The sequence below is a fragment of the Streptopelia decaocto genome (assembly GCF_964273445.1).
Source record: "Streptopelia decaocto genome assembly, chromosome: 8".
NCBI classification, from domain to species: domain Eukaryota; kingdom Metazoa; phylum Chordata; class Aves; order Columbiformes; family Columbidae; genus Streptopelia; species Streptopelia decaocto.
The window spans coordinates 12,898,322-12,918,696 of NC_138662.1; the positions used below are offsets into that span (position 1 = coordinate 12,898,322).

Sequence of the window (20,375 nt, forward strand, 5' to 3'; positions counted from 1 at the left end):
CCTGTAAGACAGTACCCATAATATGCAACCATGTACATCAACCCCATGGTGATTTTTGTAAATACATTCAAAGAGCAACCAATGTTTGGATGATTTGCATACCCTGGTTGATCCTGCAGACCGTATCAGCCTTCTCATTGGCTTGCACAGCTCTTGGACAGCATTTAACAGAGATCTATTGTAGGAACTGTTGTTTCCCTCTATGAACACAGAGTACAATGGTGCCGCAGCCCCAGGAAGCGCAGGTGTGGGGTAAAAGTGGCAGCTCAAAGGGCTAGGAGCTGCCTTCGCTCCAAGGAATCACAAACAAGAGCATCCATCCATGTTCAGTACTGCTGGAGTTCAACAGCAGCTTTCCCACTTCTTCATAATCTGGGTAAGAAAGTCATTAAAAGGAAAAAACTGCAGCTTCAGGCTTCAGTGGAGACATGAGCCTCAACACACGCCCGTTAAGTGAGTTGCTCTCAAAAATGAAGCAGTTTCAAGTAAAGGTGCACTTTGGATCACAGGTAAAAACAGCGATGGTCAGTGCACATGCATTTAACCTGTGAGCCACCATTCTATTAAGCCTTATTGATTTTAATGTCAGGAACACTTTTTCATGGCATTCCCCTGCAATTTTAAGCAAGTGCATTTCAAAGGAGCTGGAAAAAACAGGAGTATGACCACCATTCAGTGCCGGGACTACCCTCAGATGCAATCACAAAAGGAGCAGCAGCTGCTGAACCTGCAGAGGAGGCACAATCACCATCCCCCTCCCGGCATGGGGACCTGCTGAGCTCCCAGCTGTGTCTCCCTGGAAGGAAAGCGCGATGCGGTGACATGGTAGCAGGGTCCTGCCGTGCCACCGCGCTGTGCGGCCGAGCCCCACAACGTCCCACAGCCTGGTCACAGGGATTTTCAGCAAACCAGACCCCACCAGGCACTGGCAGCTTAATTTTTAACATCCACTTTCTTACCCTGCACAGAAATTTTCAGGCTTGTCCAAAGGAACTAAAAGGCTTCTAAAGCAGACCTGCTACCACCTCTTTGCTGACGCACACAGAGCAAATACTTACAGCCATTACCCTGCAACAGGTTTTGTTCCCCCTCCTCCAGCAACATCAAGAAACTCACTCCCAAAATTCAGCACTGGCACAACTGACCACCAAAAGGAAAGCAAAAATACATCTAAAAACTTGAACTTCAAATAGAAACTATATCCTAGGCTGCTAACAGATTTTCTATTGCAGTACTACAATGCTACATTCTAATACTGTGCTGAATTTTAAGCAAATGGCATTATAAAGCCTGTTGGAAACGCTCACAAGCCTTAAACATCATCTACAACGAGAGAGCAGGGCTTTTCTATTGTAATCCTAGCAAAGACAGGTATAATAGTTTTGACCAGCATTTTTTGTTTGGTTGCTTTTTAAATTGAGTGATGCAGGACAGCTAGTAATTTTTAAGTGCAATTGAGTTAAGTGTTTTCTAGTCCTAATAGGTATCAGATTTTCAAGGCACAGGCCAAATTCGTAACTTCTGTTGTTCATATTCAGGGCTTAAAACCCAGGAGATAATACACTTTAACCACCAGCGCCGCTGCTGCAATGTCCAGAGACGGCGAGGATTCCACGCTGTGCGCAGTGAGCAACAACCTGTCAAAGAACAAGAGCAGAAGCAATGAAAGAAACAGAGAGACAGGGAAAAATGATGAAGATGGGAAGACAAAACAAGACCCCAGCTGGTTCCTCACCAGCACTGGCTGCAGCTCCCAGCACAACCCAGAAGCAGCTCTGTGGGCAAGTGGAGGTTTAGGGGAATGAGCTGGGGGGAGCAGAGAGAACCGGGATCTCTCCCTGCACAGGGCAGTAAGGTGGCTCCTGTGTAGGACGGCTGGGGGTAGGTGACCTCGCAGGAGTGACAGCAGAGCAAAGAGGTGTCAGTAGCTCCCGGCCACGCTGAGCCCAGGCCTGACACAGGGCAGCTGGCAAGAGGTGAAGGGCAACCCAGCTGGGGGTGGTTTGGGCAGACGCCCTTTTGAGAAGGGAAGGAGGCAAAAGGCAAGAGCCCACGGGAGGGGACAGAGGCAATGGCATTTTTCCATGTCCAGCTGTTTCAGTCCATAGGCTTTGGGTCTGTACACTTTGGTGTGTATTTGCAAAGCCCAAGCGGGGCCTGACCCACAGTTCCATCCCCCCTGTGCTACTGCAATACAAACACAACCAGACAGCTCAGATACAACCAGCATTGCTGACTGACAGCACGTCAGGAACACGGACACTTCCGCTGCCAAGTCACAAACACCAGAGCAGTGCTGGGACTTTGGATGCACAGAAACACAAGATTCACTTACATGGGAAAACGAGTGGCTTACACAGATGTATGTGAAAAACCAAATGCTTTAATCCATCTATCAAGAACAACAGTTCAAATTATTTCATTGGATACATTAATATTGATCCATAATTTACAGTGCTATGGACCATACACGAATTATTGCTGCAGTCAACAGCAGATGAATATCAACATTACAGTACCAAGCATCATAGCAAGAGGCAGTAATTAACGTCACTTTTTCAAGAAATATAGGTATTTATACTAGTATCAACATCAGCTTCCCCCCCAGTGCATTTTATGTCAAACAACATAAATGTAAGTGCATTATTTTGTGCTTTGTGCTTTCCTTATGTACCTTCTTTTTGCTTTTATAGGTTGTAAAGAGTTAAATATTGCTTCGTAGGCCAAAAGCAGTAAGGAAGAACTTCATGGTACTCTGCATGTTCCTGCTTGTTGCATGGCTTTGGCAAAGTGAGAACTGGTAGGCATCCCACCCACCCACTCAGGGAACCCACCTCTGGTCCAGTGTCACACAAGACATGACCATCAGACTGAGTGACAACTTCTGTCCATCTCACTCCACCCAGTTCATGCTAAACCCTGTCTCTAATTGCTGTCTCTGTCCTCTGTCATCAATCCTCTGTAAAACAGCACGGCCACGCGTCCCATGATGCGCAAACAGGCAAAGACATCTCCAGTTCGCACCCACCTGGAGGTCTGTGTCTCCCAGAGACGTTCCCCCCTGCAGTGCCCACTCCAAGGGTGGGCAAACTCCAAGGTGGCTGTAGCCTGAGGAAACACGGGGTGAAGAGCGAGAAGCCTGCGTGTTACCCCAGAGCAACGCAACGTACGAGGAACACACGACGTGGTTGCTGGGGCCACAGGGACTTTTATCAAGAAATCCAGCTCTTGATACAACGGTGTCCTTGAATCCTAACTCATCTCTGCACAGTATGAAGCCAAAAAAATCACAAGTCGTGGCTGTCAGCGAGTACCAGTGGTTTCATGTAAGCTTGAAAAATATTTATATACCACAGCCTAGACTCCAATTCCTGAATGCCCAGCATGGGCATCAAACCAAAAGCCTTATTCAAGATATTCAGTGGTTTTCAGTTACTACACTCAAGGGTGCACACGCTGATTTTGTACAACACTGCAGAGCTGTCCCATTTTACTGGGGAAGGGTAATGCAATCCTGTGTTACAGCTACAAGCATTTTACAGCCCTGATTTTCTTTACCTGTCACCAAGCGGCAGCACCAGAAGCCTGTACTCGCATACTCAGAGCTAAGTACAGCACGGCTGCCTCGCAGGGAACTTCCCTGCCTGAGAACCACGATGGCTGCGGAGCATCCTGCAGGCTCCCGGGTCCTGCCCTGGGCCAGAGCTTCACTGCCCGAGGAAAGACACATTCCCAAAAGCTGTCTGGGGTGGGGGGGAGAGGCATCATTATAATCAAACTCCAGCTCCTCCTTCAAAAAATTAAAAAAAACAAAAAAAAAAAGAGAGAGAAAAGCCACAACCTGATGGTTGCATCAATGCTAACACACAGCTCGCCGCTCAAGCAGAAATGGAGATGGCTGGATGCAGCCAGCAACAGCCACAGAAGAGCGACAGGAACACAGATCCCCAGCACCGCGACAGTGAAGCCGTGTCCCGCCGAGCCCCTCGCCATCGGTGCTGGGAGGAGCGGTGCCACCCAGGGGACACGGCCAGAACCTGCCACGGGGAAACGTCTGGGTGAAAGCTCAGCGAGCCGCATCACAGGGAACTCCCGACCTTGTCCCCAGCTGTCCCGTCGCTACCCAATTCACATTTGATTTCTGAACACTAACCGCTGCAACCAAGGTTTCCTTATAAATCCTGCCAAATTGGCACTCAAGTCACTAACCGTTTCACGCATCCTATGTCATTTCTAGTGTAGCACAAAGGAGAACGGGAAGCTCTTGTTTTCTATACGTAGGCACCATGCTACACTTCAGCGTCCTATAGAACATCACCCTCGAGCTCTCTCCTATGCCACACTTCAGTCAGTGCTAGTCGAGGAAGACTACAACTAGAGTTTAAGGCACTTCATTCTGAACGAGAACCGCTCGCGAGCCAGCTGTGGGCTGCTAGTGAGAAACCCAGGCAATCCGTCCAGCTCCAAACACCACATCTCACCTCCATAAAACACCTCGGCTTGATATAATACATGTATAACTACCGTTATTGCATAGGACTACACTTGAGTAGATAATGCACCCGACTACTTTTACAACATTGTTGCATGTTAAAAATTAATAACATTGTTATCAAGTAACAGTTATTTGCAGATACAGTAATTTACTCTTTTTTTTGTTTGTTTGTTTTTCTTACGTCAGCCCCAGTGCTGAAATAAAACACAAATTACTATAACGGGTATATTAACTACATAGTTATGTTTCCAAGCATATTACTACTTTTTTCTGTATCACTAAAAATAAATATGTAAGTTCATTTTCTCTACACAGTTGTTTTATTACCTAATCTAAATTTTTACTCTACCTTAAATGTGTTTAAAAACATCTTCAAAGTGAGACTGTAATATACAAAATATTCTCAAAATCTCTCTTAAAACACAGAACCCTGCATAAAAGCTTCCTTTCAAGTGTTTACAAAGAATGCAGAAAACTTCCAATGAGTTTTAAAAATGTCAAAAAATTGTTGCAATATTAAGAGGCAAAAATCTTACAAATGAAATACAAATACATTTAAAACAAAAAGTTGAGGCTAACTAAGGAATCCATGCAAATCAAAATAAACTGTACAATGCAATTTAAAAAAAATAAAGCCAATTAGTTATGTACAACATAATGTGCCCAGCTGATAAAATGTATCTGTTTTTTTTTTTTGTCCAAAAAGCATATACCAACTTACAGTGCTCCTGCTTGGTTTACTGTTGGCAAGCCATCAATGCGTGCTACAGCACAAAATAAAGATCCAAGAGAAAAACTCAACCCATGATCAAAAGGAAAACTCAAATCAGCTCAGAGTAAAATTAAACGGCACTCTGAGAAAGAGACTCACGTCTTGCTGCAATTTTCAGCAACAGAATTTATGTCACTAGAAACACAATCAGGATGTCTTAATACTTTTTGTTGTTGTTATTGTTTGTACTCTGAGTGGAGTAGGGCAGGTTGCTTTTCCCTAAACACTTGTTGTGTAAAGACCAGCTTTTGAGGGACACTGTATCTTTAAGGCAGCACTATTCAATTAATGCAATTACAAATTGGACTTTTTTTTTTTTTTTTTTGGTTTCTTTACATTCTTTAACTTTACATTTTGTTTCCGAGTAAATAGGTTGCATTTACAATTCTACGATTCCCCCCTGCCTCCCCCCCATAGAAATAGACTCTTCATTTGTAATTCTATTGCTTTGAGTAGATTTGACCAGTTGAAAATTCTTGGCGAATCCAGTTCACAGATACTGTACATATGCTGTACAATATTTTGGAGGCATTGGTAGTTTTAAAATAGAATATACAAGTTTCTTCACAAAAAATTCTAAAAAAAATTCCTATATATATAATATATACACATACACACACACACTGGGCTACTGATGAAGCACAAGGAAAAAAAAAAATCAGAAAATTCTACAAAAGGTAAATTATTTAATCTACTGATCAAGAAACAAAGCAGTTTATGAAAGGTGGGCCAAGTATATGCTAACAAGCATGATCGGTGTCCTCCATGCTCACGCTGCTCCGCCTGCTACTTGTCTTCGATGCTCCAGGAGACACAGAGGAAAGTAGCGGGTCAGTTACTCCAATGGGGGAGAGGGTATCGTCCATCAAGATATCTTCCAGTTTGGATCCCATTTTTGGAGGAACACTGTAAGTGCCAGTCGGTTCAGTCACGTTCCCGAGGTTGTCACTGAAAGTGATGGTACCGTCGGTGAGATCAAGCGTGGTTGTGCAGGACAGGTCTGTGTGGTGCGGCATGATGTCTGGGTTGCAGTTCTCCAGCACAGGTTCTTGTTTGATGACCCTGTTGACCATATCAGGGGAGCAAAGGCCTGTAGATGGAACAAGGGACAGTCCGTGTGCCCGAGCTTGCATCTCAAGTTCCTGGAAAGGAGGAAAAGAGACATTAAAAAAATCTGAAAGCAAACTCTGTCATCTTGTGCTCTTGTGTACTGCGAGTTACAGTTTCCTTCTGCTGGACACAAATTGTTTCCTCCCTTTCCAACTGTGACAGGAGCTTGCACCTTGTGTATTTCTGCCTTGCAGATTTTCACCTAAACATCAGCCTCTTGAAGAGATGGGCAAACCCCACCACACACAGGTCCTCACACTTCTCCTCAGAACCCACACCAGAGCCAAAACCCAGCGCCCTGTAGAACTGACATGTTTCCCCTCCGGCCTCTTCTCAAACCATGGTAAGCTTGTTTGGCACCAGGTCAGGTGAAGAAAGCATTTGAAAGTCGGGAAAAAAAGTAAAACAGCAGAAGCGTATGCTTAGTACTTTTTAAAAAGTCATTTATGAAGGCATAGCATGTCTATAGGATGCTTGTCATTTCCTGCTGAGACGCTGGAAGGGGCATTTCTCATTCTACAAATTTGGTAGAGCTGTAAGTAAAGAGATCATCCAAAACTAAGCAACACTATTCCTGCACTGAAAAATTACAGGCAAGTCACAGGAAGGCTTTAAACTCCGCACACAGCCAGGGTTCTTCGAATCTTCATGAAAAGTTTAAATCCCACTTCACATTTAATCATACAGATGTACCTGACTGAAGACAGATAACAGAAGAATTCACTTAAATTCCCTTTCTCAAATGCATCAGTCAGAGAGATGTTTTGCTTCTACTTACACATTATATTAGGCAATCACAATCACTCTTGTGATTGTACTGTTTCTGGATATTCCTATCACTGAGACTGATTAATAGCCTTTTTTACATTTTCAAGCTAAGACAACAAGTCTGTAATGGCATACTGCAAGAGCAGAGGAGGTGGAACAAGGAAGCACTAATGTGCCAAAATCAGGAGTTCCTTATTCTGTGCTTGATCAGAATCAACACAAAAAGGGAAAAGACAGACTTTAGGTTATTTGCTGCCAGATATATTTCTCCACTATTCAAGGGTCTGGTTTTTATGTTATTTTGATCAAAGAAAGAGCCAGAGTAGATGGATACTGCAAAGGATGGTGAAAGTTGTTTAAAAAGTGATCTGACTTAGCTTTGAAACACCACTGCCTGATGTTGCTCTGCAGAAGGGTTGCGCGTCTTTACCGTCTCACTCCAGTGAACATGTTGCTCAACAAAGTACAAAAACTGCACTGAAGCTCAACCCAGCCTGTTCTATTTTGAAGTTGTTTACTTCCACACTTGATTCTTGAGTATTTCTAGCTTCATTATCTACATTGTGGACAAGCTGTGCTGTGGTTCAGAGGCCTCCTGACACAGCAACCTGCCCGGCACACGGCAGTCTGCATGCAAAGTTCGGCTCTTTCCACAGCAGGTGAGTAGCAACAGGAGAATATCTGGGACATCACTGTCTCTGTATCATGTGTTCTTATACCCAGTTCTAAATACACTTCTTTAATTACCCTTTTATGGACAGGGGTGGACATCCAGCTGCCTTTGCCCAACTGGAGAACAGAGTTGAGTTGACAACAAAAAGCTGTGGAGGCTGCAAGGCTCAGGTTTTTTCTCCAGCTTGAGGTGAAAGCAAAGGAATTAATCAAGCAGAGTTCTCATCCCTAAATCTCTGCATAATACAGACTATTGGGAAGCTGAGTGAATCTAACAAGGCAACAACGATGGAGAAAGCATATTCATGCCACCTACTGCTTTTCAGTGTTGGAAAGGAGAACTGTTTTACAGTCCTAGAGATGTCAAGAAGCAAGGAAGACAATCAGCTATAGCTCCTCAGACAAAAAAAAAAAGCAGCTTATCATCCATAGCTCTTGGTTATCTTCTTGTGAAAACTCTCGGAGCCCTCACACACACATTCGATGTGCAACTGTTCTCAGATGAGCCAGAGCAGCCTCAACATTAAATACAGCTGCCAGTAAGGGGGAACTCAAGGGACAGTGCTGCAGTGTCTGTCACCAATACAGTCCTCGACACCCATTTCGTCCTGCGAGCAGTATTTACCCTCCACCAGAAAGCAGATGACAGATTCCTACAGAGCATAGGGAGAGGCTGATCGAGAGAAGAAATAAGAGATCAGATGTAGAAGGTGGCAATCTGCAGAGTTTCTCTGACAGATATGGCCTAGATAAGTCCCCAAACAATTTAGAAAACCCACAAACAAAACAAAAATCTTTTGTTTATTGCCATTCATCTGAAACTGTTTCAGAAGAACACAAGCATTAAAGCTACAGGTCAGAAAAACTCTACAAACAAGACAACTAAAGTGAACATACTCCCAAACAGCTGAGCTGAATTTCATCAGAATCAACAAACAGATTATAAATTAAGTTCCAATTCCTTAGGTCTGGCACCCAGAAAAAAAATATTATCATATAAATCTTTTTTATCGTATTGTTTGGAACTTGTGTTGGCCACGGTAGAACAAAAATAGACCAGCCATAAGTGCTTTACCAGAGTGTTGGGATTTTATTTTACTTCTTTTTTTTTTTTTTTTTTTTAATTAATGTATCCTGTTTTTTTTTTTCCTGGAAAAATCTCTGCAGACATCTCAGCACTGGTCATGATTAGTTTGAAAAGTGGCTCCTTCTAACCCGTATTCCTACAAACAAGCTTCAGTTGCCATTAACTGCAGTCACACTCTGCAACATCAAGAGCATTGCCAGGTTATTTATCAGCAAACCTGTATTCTGAGCAGCAGGTGCCTGTTGGCATGTTCCAACTTCTTCTGTCTGTTCTCAAGCTCCTTCGTGCGTTGCTGTTCTCTCTGCAGCTTACGGATATAGTCCACTGATGCTTTCAGAATAGTTCCCTTATTCCAGCGCATGTCCCTTTGAAATCAACACAAAAGGAGAAGTTAAGACTCTTGGGGAGGCTTGATTTTGTAGTCATTAACTTCACATCAACAGCTATGATTACACCTCATACATACACAACACCTGGCTAATATTTATTCCAAGTTTGTGAATACAGGTGTTTGCAGTGCACTGAAGGGGGGCAGAACACAGTGACTGAAGCAGAATGCAGCCAGCCTGGCCCCGCCAAGGGCACAGCGCCCGGGCACTGCCCTGCAGCCCCCCCAGGCACTGCTCTGCAGCCCCTCGGGCTCCCCACAGCACCCTAGGGCCAAGCCCCCCACCTTCTGCCCAGTTTGGGACCAGCACTGAGCAGAGTGACTGGAGACCAGGGGCTCCTTTCATGGCCTCACAGCAAGGCTGCAAGACGACAACAAAACCTCGCAAGACTCCTCTCAAACACAGAATCACAGTATGGTTTGGGTTGGAAAAGACCTTAAAGATCATCTAGTTCCAACCCCCCTGCCATGGGCAGGGACACCATCGGGCTTGTTGTCTGGTTGATGTCTGATTTCAGCTGGGAAGGACCATGTATGACCTGGTGCTTCTGTGGGAGAAAGACCTGAGGCTTCTAGCTCCCAAGAAGCAGCAAGCAGCCACCTCCTGGTGGCACTGTGTCACAGCTGTGTCACAGGAGGAAGAGAAGAGCCCAATATAGCAGCACATTCAGGTGATTTAAACTTCAGCTCTGGCTAAAATACAAATGCCATGTTACAGCCTTGCTGTGATTGTTCTTCAGTCAAGGGGTATGTGGCTCCTGTATTCCCTCTTGCACCTCATTCCTCCTACACTCACTTTAGAGAGAGGCTGCCTGCATCGTCTTCTCCCCCATACCATCTTGCTTTCTTTGAATTAAAAAAAAGTTTACTGCAGACTATCAGAACAAAGATCTACCTGTTCCATAGGGTGATGCTGTGCAATACTGCCTTGCTTACCTTAGAGACAGTTAAAGAGCCTCTCTGAAGAGTAACTGAGCTGCTTCATGAGCAACTGCCTTAAAATAACATTGGCTCTCCTCAAAAGCAACACAGGGCATTGAATCAGATTTAAGGGAGACTTTCAAGCTCCAGAGCAGGCACTTTCCTTGCTATTGAATCAGTATTCAGTAAAGTTTAGACAAGTTAGTAACAGTAAAATTACTTAAAATAAATACTGGGAAACTACCACAAGCAATGGTCTATTTGTGTGTGTGTCTGTTTTTTTTTTCCTTTGAGTTAAGAGGAATATATGATGGCTTCCCAGAGAACTACCCTAAATTTCACAGAAAAGAGGAATTAGTTCTATCTTGCTGAGCAATGACTAACTCTGCCTCTGGTAAGGTCATCATTCCCGGCATCAGCCCCAGCACAGGGTCCTGCTGGATGCTGAGCTGCTGCACAACAGTTTTGTGACTATTTTGTGACAAAAATCATCAAATGAATACAAACTAAGACAAGTTCCAAAAAGAAAAAATAAACCTCAAAACAATATTCCAAAATTGTAATTGACTCTTCAGGCATTTCTACAGTTGTGGAGTGCCAAATCATGCAAGAAAACTCAGATATTTTTGTTGTTGTTTAAATTATTTTTCTCCCCTAAGATATTTATTTTTCTTTTAACACCTCCTTCCCACAGTCTCTTTGGGCACATTATACTTACGGGTCATTTGACTTGGGTATCAAAGTGCCTAGTTCTTTTATACGATCATTAATATTAAATCTTCTTCTTCGTTCAACTTTAGGGAAAACAGCAGAAACGTTACAAGTAATATTCACACTTAATTGCAACATATAAAATCATTTTATCGAAGATTTGAAATGTTTGAAATGTTCATCTGAAGCTTAAAACCCAGTGACAGAGTAATTGATTCTGCTCTCCTACACATGGACACACTAAGACAGAAGTTCTGTCTACACTGTATAAATGTGGGACTGCTGAATTGGCTGAGCTAAAGTGAGACTCTGAAAACCAGGATGGCTGTGGTAGCTTAGGACTCAAGTGAGAAGCTGATGTTTTCCTAGGGAAAAGCATCACAAGTTCAGAGACAAAAATTTAGATGCTCAAGGAAATCCAAAAGTAGGAAAAAGGACAAAACGCATAGTCTCTTCTTTTGAAGTACTCTTTACAATGTAACATTCTGAGGATCCAAAAGCCAAACTTAAATACAAATTTTCCTGCATCAGTTTTTCATACGATGGGAAAGGCTTCTGAACAGCATAAGGCATGAAGCAGTTCCTTTTTGTCTAGCAATATAAAGCATAAAAGGGCAACTTAAAGATCCTTTCAGTCATAAGATGCTCATTATTTTAAAATGGTTGCAGTTTGTTTAGTTTCCCCCCACCCCCAACTTGGAAATATGAGTTCCCTTCAAAAGTGGAATTTATGAAAATGCCACACAAAGGAAATGCACTGATGCTTAAAGTCACAAACTGACTACGTATCTACGATTTTAGATTAAGTTAAAAAAAGGCAAAATTGTGCAAGGTGGATTTGTTAAAAGCAACTCAATCAAATATTGTTCTCAGTAATTCCATTAATAACAACCACCTGTTCCTTTGGTTTACTGAAGAAAATAAAACCAGCATTTAAAATTCAATAGTGCACGTTTCACAAGAATTTGAGGAATTTGATCTATGGGCATAACATAATGAATTAGTACTATATACCACATGCAGCTTATCATTCAGATTTAAAACATCAACATTTAAACACTTAACCCCTAAAATCATTACTAGAATTTGTGCAAAACGCAAAGAACCAAAACTTACTCAAGTTGTGATTGTCTTTCTTTTGCCTCTCCTTAGCCAGTGCCCTCGCTTCTGACTCTGTGGGAAAAACACACACTGTACATGTGAATCAAGTTATTAGAATTACAGTAATTCACACACAAGGTTTCAGTCCGTGAAACATTTGTGCAGGAAGCCTGATTGGTATTTGTCAAACTGACTGTTACACCCATTCCAAGGGCGAGGAGGGTCTGTACTGTAAGCTGTGACTGCCAAAACACGAGTGTTCAATGTCCTCCCCGCACCTGCCGAGCATCCGCTCCCACACTTCCCACGCTGACTCCTGGCATGAGAATGTTTCCCACGGAGGTCCTGATTCAGCAAGGCATTTGAGGACAACAAATTGCTGAAGCCCAACATACCTTCTCCTACGTTTGCGCAGGGCACAGGAGCTGACCCAGAGGAACAGCGTGTTTCCTGCGCTGCCGCCGGCACAGGGTGTGCAGCAGCCAGAGGCTCCACTCACTGCAATTATAGGTACAGCCTTTTGTGGCACGTGTACACACATCACCACAAGACTCAAGGTATAACTTCAGCGACCTATTAAATATGTTCTATTTTCCAGCTACACTAACTGTTGTTAATATATGATAAAAAAAAAAAAATAATGAAAAATTCAATACCTGTATTAGCGATATTGTTAGAAAACAATGGTCCTTGTTCAAGAAAAGTAAAAAGGAAAATAATGACAACCATGCTGCACATCGATTGTCTCCTCAACTCAGAACTGTTTTTAACCACGCTCCACACGTGGAGCATGCAATAGTTCAGGCAAAACACAGCTAAATTTGTTATTAATGTTGCTAAATTCAGTTCTGATTTCATCTTACATTTCTCAAGTAATTTTAAGCATTTTCATATTTGCTCTATCCCTTTTGATTTTTGACAAAAGGTGAGGTTGTTAATCCTCGCCCTGTTGCATTTAAATCTCAAAACCAGCAAACATTATTTAGTTTCACAGTAAGTCAATGAAGGGAAATGAGTGTATGATCTATTATCACAGGTTCCATTACAGAAACAAAACCCCTCACTCACTCAACAAGTCTCCCTGTATTATTTTGGTTTTAAGGATTATATACCATCTGATTCAAAATAACAGGCGATCCAGGTTTCCCTTGGAGTATTGGAAGTTTACTACTTCACTACTTAGGATACAGAGCTACCCCAATATTGTACAGAGTACAACGAGACACATCCTTTTCTATGCTGGGGTCCCAAAGTATCCCCCAAAAAGCTTTGAAAGGTTATTGCATGTCTCAATGAAATTTTGGCTTAATCTGACATTGCCTTATGAAACAGATGTGAGGTTTGTAAGGCCAAAACTGATGGAAACTGCACTCCTGGGTGAGCAGAATTCCCATTAAATGCCTCAGTAACTACAGCTTAGAACTCGCAGCCATCATTACTTTGCTTGGTTCTTCATAATTTCAATATTTAGACAGTAGGACGCAGAAAGGTTTCTGACAAATGCTAGAGTTAAACATTGCAAGCTCTCTTCAGCCCAGTTCCAACAGCAAAATCTGGAAATGGAGAACCAAAAGACTCCTGTCTGCAATAATAAGCTGATTTTTAAAATCACTGGCTGTCAGCACCATCAGTAGTGCTTTCTGTACAAAGGCTTGGCCAGATCGACGTCAAAGTGACTACTGTTAAATTTTAGTTTAATTCCTAAACCTTTCCTACCTTAAATGCAATCAGCTAGTACATGTTTTGAACAGAAAAGGCACTCACACAAGTTGTTGCTGTGAACAGGCGAGTGTAGCATACAAACATTTAACTTAGTCAGGTCTCTTTTGAGACCTGATTTCTCCTCTCTTTCTCCCTTCTTTGCCTGGCATCTTACACAACTATCTGCAGTGAAGCCACCAGCTCGGACATCCAACAAGTTGAATGTTTAGTTTGCAGTCTACAGCCACCTTTAACTTTCTATAATTGGGGCAATGAAACTGTGTATAATGCAGGACTTTGAGTAGTTCTCATCCCCTCTCACCCTTCTCATAACATAGTTCCAATTGCTGTGTAAGTATTTCTTTTTCTAGCAACCACAAATCATTGTGCAGTTTGTGTGTCTTCATTTGGTGCTGAACTCAAATTTTGTGCCAGCTCAGAGATGTGGCATTTCCTCCTGAGAAGTTGACTCCTGGGTTATTAAAACTGCTCTACTTAAACTAATTCCTGCCTAGAACCTGCTTTGCAAGTGAGTCAGCCTCTGAGTTTTCACAACAGAAGCCCAGAAACATGACAGACAAGAAAAACTATGCCGGTACCATACTGCATACAGTATGACTCCCTGCTTGCTTTAAGAACAGTCATTTCTGGGTATTAAGTTGATTTTTTTTTTCCCCAAACATTTCTAGAATAGATCTCCATTTGTTCATCCTGTGGACAAGCTTGTCTTGTATACTGTACCCTACATGTGGTTATATCCTTTCAAGTGAATCGGAACAGCAAAAATAAAACATGCTTAAAAATATTAAACTTTTTATTTCCTCCTTCAAGCTATTTAGCTTCTGTACAAATATGTGCTTGAGAGAAGGAGGCTTTTAATGTCCTCCTTCCCCTGCCTCCCACGGCTTATCCAGAGCACTGCTGGAGATATCGACATGACAACGAGTTTATAGGATACTTCATTTTCATCTTAATTTAAAAGATGCGTATTCTCTCTCTTGAGTGCTTCATTTTACATTTCATAGGATCTTGGTGTCTAGATTTCACATTACAACAGGTTATTTGCTCATCACTGCCCTCTCTACTAAAGTAAAACCTCAACATGTAGAATCCCTTGAGCTGAACCCCATAGATGTGAAGTTGTGAAAGTTTTGTGTTGATAGAGCAAACAATAAGCCCAAACTAGAAAAAAGGTCTGGAAGAGAAGCTTCCTGGACACAATATTTTCAATGTGGAGATTTGACTACAACAACTAGGGATTTTGTCTTAATTTGTCCCAGTGAACACACACACATGCCCAAACATGAACTCAACTGCATTGCAGGCTCATAAGTCTGCTAAAAAATGGTCTGCAAAGCAAAAAGCAACTATTCATCCCTATTTTCTTCCTCATAACAGACATTATGTCCAATATCACCTGAATTCAAAACAATTACACTATTGCTCCAAGGTGGTATTATAGACGTATTTACCTGTGAGCTCCCTTTTTATATTAGGAAGATTTGCTGGACACGAGTTGCTGATGTTTAGTCCTGGAGGAGGCATGCTTTGGTTGCCATACAAGTCAATCAAATTGCCAGACACAGGCAACTGGAAAAGATAAACAAGGAAAAGGATCATTTGGTTGCCCTTATGCAAAAGAACAGAGTTAGGATCTGCTAAGAAATCTGTGCTCTTTTCCATGTTCATACTGAGTGTGCTGTAAAGTCAGCAAAAGTCACAGAGACGCACAGATATGAGGAATGAAACACCTACATGGGGAAAATTCTGCTTTCTCTCCTCAAGAACATGCAGACAAATACTCAGAAGAGGTAACATGCTGACAATATTGTGGTATTGTTGCTTCTTATTTTTCAGTGAAACTATTTCATCTGTACCTCCATCACTCCTCTTACCCCCAAAAATCTGAAAGAGTTCACAGAACGCTCTTGGAAGAAGCCCCCATTTTTCCAGGAATATGTGAATGAAAGTACTTAGCAAGTTGCCACATGCTTGAGAGAGAACACTGTATTAATCAATTACAATTCTAATATGATTTGAAAGCTACTTACACAGAAAACATTTAAGCTTACTTTAACTTGTTTTCCACCTTACATAAGAAGAACACACACCAAGAGAGGAAAGATTATTTTGACATTAAGTTTTCTCAGTTGTTCATTCTGCTGTTCTTATTTAGGTATGCTTAAGCAAGGATATTTATACAGAAATAGGATAGTATTCCAACAAGGCTTATCAAAGCTATCTCTTTAAAGTGAAATGTATTTAAATAAGTTTATCCTGAGTGGATTATTCTACCCATCTCTTTTGTTTTCAAACTGGGTTTTGAAAAGACAGGTATAAAGCATTTTGATATCTTATCTGAGTAGCAATACTACTTATCATTGTTGTTGAAAAAAACCCCATCCCTTCAAGATACTGATCCCTTCAAGATACAGATTGGAGCATTAACTTTACACCCATGTAAATAATGCCGTTCAATACAATGGAGTGAGTCACAGCCTGGACTATTAAACTGCTACTGATGGTCCTTGCCAGACTAAGACCTAACAAAATATCTCTACCCTCCGGAGCTACCATGAGAAACAAAGTTGGTATGCACCCATTAAAGTGCCACCAGCTAGAAGCCATGCTGAGATGTGTCTTGAACAGACTGTGGCCAGCAACAAAAACAAAGTCCCCTGACTCAGTCTGTAGTTGACAGAGAAAAAATGTAACTCAGTTCTCACCAAGATTCAGCCTTACAATTCCTCACTCTTCTCCTAGCTTTTGAATGCAATATTTAAAAAAAAAAAAAAAAAAAGAAGGAACATCTATAAATCTATGATAAATCTAATGTCATCACTGTCCATCACAGACTATGGTCCAAGTTGTGATTTGCCCACATTAATGTCAGGGTGACCACTCACTCCCCCACTGCTCTACAAGGCCGACTCTTGTATCTTTTGGCTCCTCAAATGCATCCATGACACGGGCACAGCAACAGCGTCATAAACCCTTCTGACTTGGATGTGTTTTTTCTATTCATGCTCCTAAACATGGGGAGAGCACAAAGACCTTGTTTGTAGCCCAGGAACTTGAAGTTCAACACCAGACATGTGAAATCTAATCAGGAATTTCAGGGAATAAAAGATTTTTTTTTTTCAGAAATCTAGAAACGAGCATCTCAAAGACTGGGTAACACAGTGAGGTTATAGGAAACATGGAGAACAGTTAAGGTCAACAAGCTGCTTTCCTTACTGTGAGAGGGACCATGCTTGTTACCACAAGTTTGTGATTTATTTATTTTCCTCCCAAAGTGTCCACACTGTGCCAGATTTCCATGTAAATAAACAGGACCTGTGTAAGCAATTACCACAAAAGCGAATGGTAACACAGGCAGCAGCTGCTGAATGTCCGCACCGAAGTCCTGCAGAAGTTGCAAGCACCAGGGGAACCCAACTCGGAGCTGTGCTACAACCACAGTGCAAGTTCTGCTGCTGCAGCACTAACCAAATAAAGGAAGATGAAAGGCAAAATTTGCACAGCTGATAAATGTTGCAGGTTTGTATGTACACATGAATGCTTATCGCGGAAATTCACATGAGAGGTAAATGCCAATCTCAATTAAATCAGGTCAAAGCTTCAGTTTTAACTTTTTAATACAAGTGCGACTACATGTATGGTCCACACTCAGTAGGAGCCTCAGAGGCCTCTTCTCCAGGATGGCTGCAAGTCACATCTTTGGGACCAATTTTATACAATCCCTTTCAACTGAAAAATATAAAGTGCACACAACAGTACAGCTCATTGCACGTGCCTAAAATACCTGCACTTAAAACTGAGGCACATCTTTTGTTCCCAATTATATTCCAGGTCCCAAAGCAATAAAATTAGTTGAGTTGTAAGGTAAGACCAGTAATCATTAGTGCAGAGTTTAGGGAACTGGAAAGGGGAGAGGATTCCTATGCTGAGGGCGTTGGTTTGAGATGGACAGGTCGGTGGTGCTGTGTGCACACACAAGCAGCCACTAGGCTGAATTGGGGAAAAAAAACCCAAAACCAAACACAGAAGAGGCTTATAATGTGCACAATGCAGCAACACCCAGGCATCGGAAGAAATTGGAAAAAATTAAACATTGTTTGCAAACTATTTCAGTTCTAACCTATTAAGACAGTCGAGACTTTCATCCTTTTCCCTACCTGCAAAAGCAACAGGGAAGTGTTCAAAACTCCCACAGCCATTTCATTGGGAAGATGAGTTTCAAAACTGAGAAAGGCACAGAATTTGATGTCTTTTTTCTAGTGCTAAGAAGGCTCCTTCCCTACCTTCACCAAACTCTAGCATCTCTCCAACTTAAATACGCTTTTCTTAAGGCTTTGTTAGCCACCTCTGGCAAAGAAGAAATTTAAATACAGCGTCATTCAGAACACCCACCCTTACCCTCCCAAAAAATAAATGAAGAGTAGCTCATACCAGGCTTAGCTTATTATGTTAATTTAAACAGGATAGTCTAAAGGCCTTCATTTGTGAGATTTCATACTTCTAGGCCTTGGCTTTACAAGGTGTACAAATTACTGCTTTTATATAACAGAAATTTCAAATACAGTAGTTATTCCTGCAGACTCGTTATAGCGTACAATCGGGGGAGTCTGAGGTTTTCTCTTCTCCTCCACCACTCCAACAAAACAAGCACCCACATTCAGGTCATTTGGGCTCTATACAGATCACTGAGACATGAGCTGTCTGATCAACAAGGCTGTTTCTGAGGTATCAGTACACGCTGGGAGGGGTTTCTGTTCCCCATCTCAGGCAGCCTATAACATATTGTGTTGTTGCCTTGCCTACGAGCACACGCTCAGCAACAGTCCCTGAAATAAGATTCTTCTCTGTTTCTGGAGTTTAACTTCCACAAAAAAGTCACATTTAGACATGAAGCTCCACGTACTCACACAGCTTTCCGTGCCAGACTCTTGCTAAAAATTGATTAGTTGGATAAAGTAGTTGTCATCTCAACCTGAGACACAGGAGCACTTAACATAGTACCTACCAACTCCATTACTACGTCGTATCTACACAAATCTTGGCAAACTAGTGACCATTTTATGATGCCTTTCACCACAGAAGCAAAGCGAGTTAACTTGTGACCCAATACCAAAGTTTACAAACACTTCCACAAGCAGTATATTGCAATAAGCCCTTTTCCATTAAGAGGTACTTGGAAACTTCCCTTTGCTTGCTCTAGACAGAAATATCTGATTTTTCTTATCAATTAAGTATTGTTACCAAATGCAACAAACTGGTCCTTTTGTTCTTTGTTGGTTATGGAACAATAGCAGCCTTTGTTGTAGTCTCAGCACAGCTATTTATAGGTTGTGTCTCTTTAGAGACTATTTCCTCTCTTAATTTCTTCCACCTCTACTTAGCTCAGTCTGCAGACATTAATTCCTTATTAGTAAAATGTTGGGTGATTTAAGACCTAAATACTGTTCCAAAAGAAAAGTGTCTGTTATGTCAGGTTCATTTTTTTCCCAACCAATTGCTGGGAATCTTGGTTCCAATTTCTTCAGGATTGGTACCAGGTTAATTCAGGGACTGAAATACGCTTTTTGTCTCCAGCAATTTAAATGTAATAGTAAAGAAGTCTCAATTCTATTATTCCATATCTTTATTTTTACGGGCTTTACTACATATAGTGGGCAATTTATGAAATTTCACAGCAAACATGGATCAGGCAGTCTTCACAAGGCTTGTTGTCACACAGCAAGCAGGAGGGATGCAACTACCCTAAAGATTGACTACATGGACTCCTTGCACCAAAAGAACGCAGAGTACCATTATGTGCTTGTCTGGAAGCAAAGAGCCACTGCTGGGGTCCCTGTGAAATGAGACAGGAAGAAAAGCACAGAGAAATCCAAGTTCCCTCCAATTTAATAGGTCCCAATTCAATTAAACTTCAGAGCAAGGACTCCAGAAGAAGCTGAACCCTCAATTAAAACAAACAAACTAAAAAAGGTAATTAAGTTGAAAACTAACTTTTCACAGGTTATAAAGTTTTCCTCTCAAATTCCAGGACAGATGCACTTTTCAAGATTAAAGGCAAATTCATTCTTTCTGGTGGGGCTCGCTCCACTGCTATTTCCCCGTCTGCTCCAAGGGCGCTATTTAGCAAGAGATGCTGATGGGCCGTTTCCTGCGGCTTCCACCACATCTCCGAAAGGGCTGTGGGAATCTGTGGGAGCGCAGGACTAGGTTAACATGACATCAGATGAGTACTGTCAGCAAATGTAAATCTATGCCACAAAAATCGATGCTATGTGGTAAGCTGTAAATTTTGGCACTAGATAAAAAAGAAACAGATGCCAGCCCTGGCAGACATCGACTCAGCCAGATCTAACAGCACTTAAGCCTAAGGCAAAAAATTCACTGGAGCTACCCTCCACAAAAGATCAAAATCAGATTATGCCAGAAGTATAATTACATTAATGCTCACAGCAATGTGAACCAGCAAAGAAAAAGAGCAACTCAGAGCCAACCTGCACCTCCCCTCACTCAACGACTTTTCCACCCCTGTGTTCTTGTCTTTTCTCACAGGCTTCCTATGTCTCCTTCCATTGTTCAGTTTTAAAGCCTCTTTATTCCTCCCCCTTTTGTTTGTTTGGAAGGTGTGGTG

General features: G+C 41.9%; 1 protein-coding gene across 7 annotated transcripts in view; it reads right to left on the reverse strand.

Annotated features, from left to right (window-relative positions):
* Window positions 1-2,363: 2,363 nt before the first annotated feature.
* The window catches only part of MITF (melanocyte inducing transcription factor), a 108,118-nt gene continuing 90,106 nt past the window's right edge, over window positions 2,364-20,375 (reverse strand). For all 7 annotated transcript variants that reach the window (XM_082060065.1, XM_082060066.1, XM_082060071.1 and 4 more), the window contains 5 exons: window positions 15,199-15,316; window positions 12,041-12,097; window positions 10,932-11,007; window positions 9,122-9,269; window positions 2,364-6,409 (listed from right to left, as the gene is read on the reverse strand). In XM_082060065.1, the coding sequence (XP_081916191.1) occupies window positions 6,008-6,409; window positions 9,122-9,269; window positions 10,932-11,007; window positions 12,041-12,097; window positions 15,199-15,316 (801 nt within the window). In that variant the 3' untranslated portion in view covers window positions 2,364-6,007. The remainder of the gene's footprint in view (window positions 6,410-9,121; window positions 9,270-10,931; window positions 11,008-12,040; window positions 12,098-15,198; window positions 15,317-20,375) is intronic.